The 5,603-nt window shown below is 44.3% G+C and overlaps 1 protein-coding gene across 1 annotated transcript; it reads left to right on the top strand.

The window, feature by feature from the left end:
* On the top strand, positions 2,903–5,132 carry LOC8062104. The gene is made up of 2 exons (XM_002462386.2): positions 2,903–4,009; positions 4,808–5,132. The coding sequence occupies exons 1-2, from the start codon at positions 2,929–2,931 to the stop codon at positions 4,852–4,854; spliced, it is 1,128 nt and encodes a 375-aa protein (XP_002462431.2). The 5' UTR covers positions 2,903–2,928; the 3' UTR covers positions 4,855–5,132.

Here is a 5,603-nt window from a genome sequence, read left to right as displayed (position 1 = left end):
AAGGAGTTGATGCTATAAAACATATCAATGACTGTCAATCGTGTATCACAAGAGAGGTGAGCCATTCCTTGCCCAATCTCTACTTCTTTGCGTGAAGTAATTCAACACCTTTATCTAGGCGTTTCTCTATCTAGCTAGCACAGCTAGCGCCAACAAATGTCTACCCTCGCCAATACTCCCTCCATATCAGGATTAGATGACGTTTAGGACATGATTGTGCTTACCAAGAAGTCATTAATTAGAGGTAATCTTCCGGTTTTGCCCTTATTAAATAGAGCCGAAGGTGTTCCCTAGACATGAAAAATTCTCTTCTCTACTGGTTACTAGGGCTGGTTTCGAGGCGCGCGTGAGCGAGGGCAGGGGTTTGAATACCATGGCCTACGCCTTTTTTCTCTTCGACGTCATTTTGCATGGCACTGTAGCGCGCGTACGGGCGCGACGACGACGCGCGTTTGGGCGCTACGACGATGGATGGCGCGATTTGTAGCCCGTAGAGTGTCCGTCCGTCTACTAGAGCGTGGCTATTTAACATGCAACAACGGCGACACCTTCTTTATTTCTCTTCCAGTGTTCCAAACGTCATCCACTCTTTCCTTTTCCACTTCTATTTTCTTGCTATGGTTGCATTTGATTTGAACTTGCCATTAGAGAACAATGACTTTGGATTTGATCTCAACGTTGGCTAGAAGCAAGAATGACAAACTTGGCAAGAAAGATACAACAATAGTTGCTAATAAATTTGGATTGAAAGTTAGATTGGTTCAGCGCTTATGGAAGAGAGGTAAAACCCAACTTGCTAATAATATTCCGGTGGAGGTTGCTAGTAGAAAGAAGGGTAGATGTGGGTCATAAGTTGATTCCTCTTGACTTAGAACAATTGCGCAACATTGCTCTCAAGCAACGAATGACCTTAGAAGATGTTTCTAGTAGACTTGGGATTAGCAAATCTAGGATACAAAGATATTTAAAGAGGGGAATGCTTAGGCGCCACTCTAGTAGCATCAAACCCTACCTCACTTATGCTAACAAAAAGACTAGGTTGAAGTGGTGCATTGACATGATTGAGCAAGGTTTGCTTGATGACCCAAAGTTTAAGAATTCTTTTGACTTTGTGTTCATTGATGAGAATTGGTTCTACCTTAGTCAAAAATCTGAGAAATACTACTTGCTACCCGAGGAAGATGAACCACATCGCACTTGCAAGAACAAAAATTATATTCCTAGGATCATGTTATTGTGTGTGGTTGCTCGGCCAAAATTTAGAGATGGAGAATGTGTGTTTGATGGCAAAATAGGTTGCTTTCCACTTGTCACTTATGAAAGAGCTATTAGAGATAGTGGCAATCGCCTACGTGGAGCTCTAGTAGTCAAGCCAATTCAATCAATTACAAGAGATGTGATAAGAGATTTCATGGTGAATAAAGTGTTGTCGGCAATTCAAGCCAAGTGGCCAAGAGAGGATGTGGACAAGCCTATTTTCATACAACAAGATAATGCACCTTCTCATTTAAAAGTTGATGATCCTCAGTTTTGTGAGGTTGCTAAACAAGATGGGTTCGACATTCGGCTTATATGTCAACCACCCAATTCTCCAGATTTTAACATTCTAGACTTGGGGTTTTTTCGAGCTATTCAAGCTATTCAATACAAAAAAAATGCAAAAATAAAAGAAGATTTAATTCCAACCGTGCAGCAGGTACATTCATCACATGTTCTCTTGTTACATTTCATCGTCAACAACTAAATGGATTACTCATTGTTACATTGAACACATGTTTTGTAGGCATTCCTGGAATATTCTCCACTAAAAGCAAATAGGATCTTTGTCACTCTCCAAACTGTTTTGAAGGAAGCCATGAAGATAAAAAGATGCACCAAAATCAAAATTCCTCACTTGCAAAAGGAAAGACTAGAGAGAGAAGACCGGCTGCCACTGCAGATTTCTGGCACAGCTAGTGCCAACATCTACCGTCGTCAACACTTTGCCGACTACCGTTTCGTCTCCCATCGGTCCATGTAATTTGCACTCACGTGGAGGGCATGCAAGAGGGTTAAATGAGACGTGTCCAATGTTAACGCATACTTTTACGTGTTTTAGTATCAACGGTGTGTTGATTTCCTTTTTTCTTGTTGTACGCCATGTTTGAAAAAATACAGTTGTCATGGGATAGCTGTGGCCATCTGTCATGGATTCACGACATGTGTGCTTGTATATAGCTATCTAATATATGAAAAAATTATATTTTTAACTACTGTTTCTAATTTTATATAACAGTCTTATACGTTACTCCCTCCGTTCTAAATTATAAGCCGTTATAGATTTTCTAGGTGCATAGCTCTTACTAATCCCTTTGTCACATTAAAAATGTCGTTTTTAACTTTTCATTTGACCGTTTATCTTATTCAAAAATTTTATATAAATAATAAAATAATTATTATCTCTAATATTAAAATAAGTTATAACAAAATAGATAATATTCATACAATAAATTTGAATAAGATGAACGGTTAAAGAAAAGTCTAAAAGTCAAAAACGACATTTTCAGTGAGATGGGATAGTATGCATCTAGATATATAACTATCTCTACATATATAGTAAAACTTATGGTTGTAGAGAAATCAAAATAATATATTTATGATTTAAAATAGAGAAAGTACAACATGATTATATATACCCATATTGTGAATCCACGGCGATTCCATGGCTGGGTTACAGGAGCATCCCACAGAATTAGTTTCCCCACGCGCTTGCGGGGTCCACTAAGCTTAAGCCTATACAGGGGCGCCTCCTACTGATTTCCTGGCCCCATCTCGCATGCGTTCGTAATCTGGAGTAGGCAGTCTACAGTAGCAGTCTTGAAAAAAAAAATGGAATGAAAACTCCGCGTCGTCCCATTCGAGTCCGGAGCCGGGCCGAGAAGCAGCAAGATGGCGCCGCCAAGCTCACTGCCGGAGTTGACGGACGACCTCATCGGCGAGATCCTCCTCCGCATTTCGCCGGATGAGCCTGCGCACCTCTTCCGCACCTCCCTCGTCTGCAGGTCCTGGCGGCACCTCCTCTCCGACCTGGGCTTCCTCCGCCGCTACCGCGAGTTCCACGGGACACCGCCCGTGCTCGGCTTCCTCAACTACAACAGCTTGGAGACCACCACGAGCCCCGCCTGCCCGCTCATCCCTCCGGCGTTAGACTGCTACGGCTGTGTCGCCCTCGACTGCCGCCACGGCCGCGTGCTCCTCCACACCATCCACCCGGCGGGCCTCATCGTCTGGGACCCCATCACCGGCAACCAGCACCACCTGCCTGATGCGCCGGAGGACCCGTACAACCACCTCACCGGAGCCGTCCTCTGCGCGGCGGACGGCTGCGACCACGTCGACTGCGGCCGCGGGGGCCCTTTCCTCGTGGTCTTCGGGGGCACCGCCGACGACGAGAACCTCGTGGAGGGGGACGACGTCAGTTTCACGTGGCTGAGCGTCTACTCGTCGGCGACCGGAACGTGGAGCGCGCTGGCCTCGGCTCACCTCGGGCCCATCGCGACGTCCCGCGACGTGATGGGGCCCAGCCTGCTCGCCGGAGGCGCGCTCCACTTCCTCCTAGAGGACGGCCGCAGACTGCTCAGGTACGAATTGGGAAGGCATGAGCTGTCAGTGACGAACCTGCCACCACCCTTGCGCGTGGGAAACATGGCCCTCGTGAAGGCGGAGGACGGCGGCGGGCTGGGAGTCGCCGGCGTGGAGGGCTACAGCCTCCACCTGTGGTCCTGGAGGGGAGCTGCCGCCGGATGGGTGCAGGGAAGGGTGATCGAGCTGGATATGATGCTCCCCATGACCATTGGTGACCCCTCCACCAGACTCCTTGTGGTCGGCTACTCAGAGTGTGCTAATACCATTTTCATACATTCAAATGAGGGGATCTTCACCATTGAGTTCAAATCTGACCGGATCAAGCACATATGCGAGAGCCGGGACTTCCAGACCATCACTCCCTACGCAAGCTTCTACACTCCTGGTACTAGCCTCTCATACATACTCATCTATAAGTTTCCTCAGCCGTGATTTGAATTGCAAGGTTTTAAATAGCGGGCTAAGGTGTTTAGCGGTTTATGTCTAAAACAGCTAATAGCGGAGCTAAATCGAGCTATAGCGGAATATAGCGGTTAAATTATACATGAATACAAATAGCGGTATCCTGCCTCAAAAGGCTATAGCGGCAGCTATAGCGGGAGATTTAAAACTATGGAATTGACGTGTCTTGTTAGAAGTATTCCAGTCTCTTTTGCATTAAAAAAAGGGTATTCCAGTCTTATTAATTATTATTAGTGTTTATATTAGTCTCAGTTTAGTGACACAAAAATATGGTTGATAATACCTGCTGGGATCAAGAAAAAATGTATATATGTTTATATCTAAATGACTGGAATCTCACATGTAGCTAGTTTCCCCAACTTCATCTTTTTGGTTGGTTCAACTTGCTAAGGACTAGGCTGTTTGGATGAATGCTTGAAATATTGGCCTCGACCAGGCAATACTCCCAATCGTCTGATTTTGTCTTTGGCCAGGATGCATTTGTCTAGGGCCTCCATTCAAATAGCCCCCGCTATATTTTTGAAATTGCCTATATACAACAGGAACTTTTTATATTATATTGTTTTCTTCTCCGCGTTGAAACCAATCTGAACTCTGAAGCATATATCTTAGTCTCAATCTTGTAATCATATATATGAAAACTGCATATGCCACATGCCCACATTTGTGGATTTCTTAAGCTATATCATGCTTTTAAGTTTGCTGCGCTGTATGGTTTCAGATTATGCTTGGGAGAGATTCCAGCTACTGGTTAATTGGATGCAGTGATTTACACTTGACTTGTGAGCATGCTGCTGTGGGTCGATTGAAGGGGGAGGAGTGGCAGCATTCAATTCTCAAGCACTGAACAACTGATGATCACCTCTGTGCACTGCACTTAAAATTCTTAGTCACGGTGAGGGCTCGGACGAATTCCGACCTCAGGCCCCCTACAGATGCTCATGTTCGTCAAGGAAGAAATATACCTCAGGAAACTTAGTATATGGCCTATGGTCAATATGTTTCTTAATGTGTAGCTTTGAGCTTAATTATATGTTTCAAGACATCTGGATTGAGTTTTATCTTATTCTTTCTCCTTAAATGAAACAGCAGTGTGTTCCTTCAATTTGTAAGCTAAGAAGGTTGAATTTGATTATCTGAGACATGTTTATTATTCCTTTCATGCATGCTTGGGGGGCATGGAGCCCACTTGGAATCTGTAATATTGCGAACTGTGTATCCGTTTTCATAAGCTCCAGGAACATTTCAAGAGTTGCATTCGAGGGAACACGGTACTGCAACATGGAGTATGTCTTGGCAAAACTAACAATCTGGTGTGCATTCGAAGCTTGAGGTGTTGTAAGTATTCAGTGGAGGTTTCGAGGTCCAACTGGTATTTCATTGATGGTGAGATGGTATGGTGGATTTATATTCATATCAAGAATGATAGGTCATTGTAAAGATTAGATAATCGAGTTTTTCACTTTTTTGGTCATCAAGTTGGCTCTAGTGTGACTTGAGCTAACCAATGTGGAGTT

The sequence above is a fragment of the Sorghum bicolor genome, chromosome 2 (genome assembly GCF_000003195.3).
Source record: "Sorghum bicolor cultivar BTx623 chromosome 2, Sorghum_bicolor_NCBIv3, whole genome shotgun sequence".
NCBI lineage: Eukaryota > Viridiplantae > Streptophyta > Magnoliopsida > Poales > Poaceae > Sorghum > Sorghum bicolor.
This window is presented reverse-complemented; position numbering and strand designations above follow the sequence as displayed.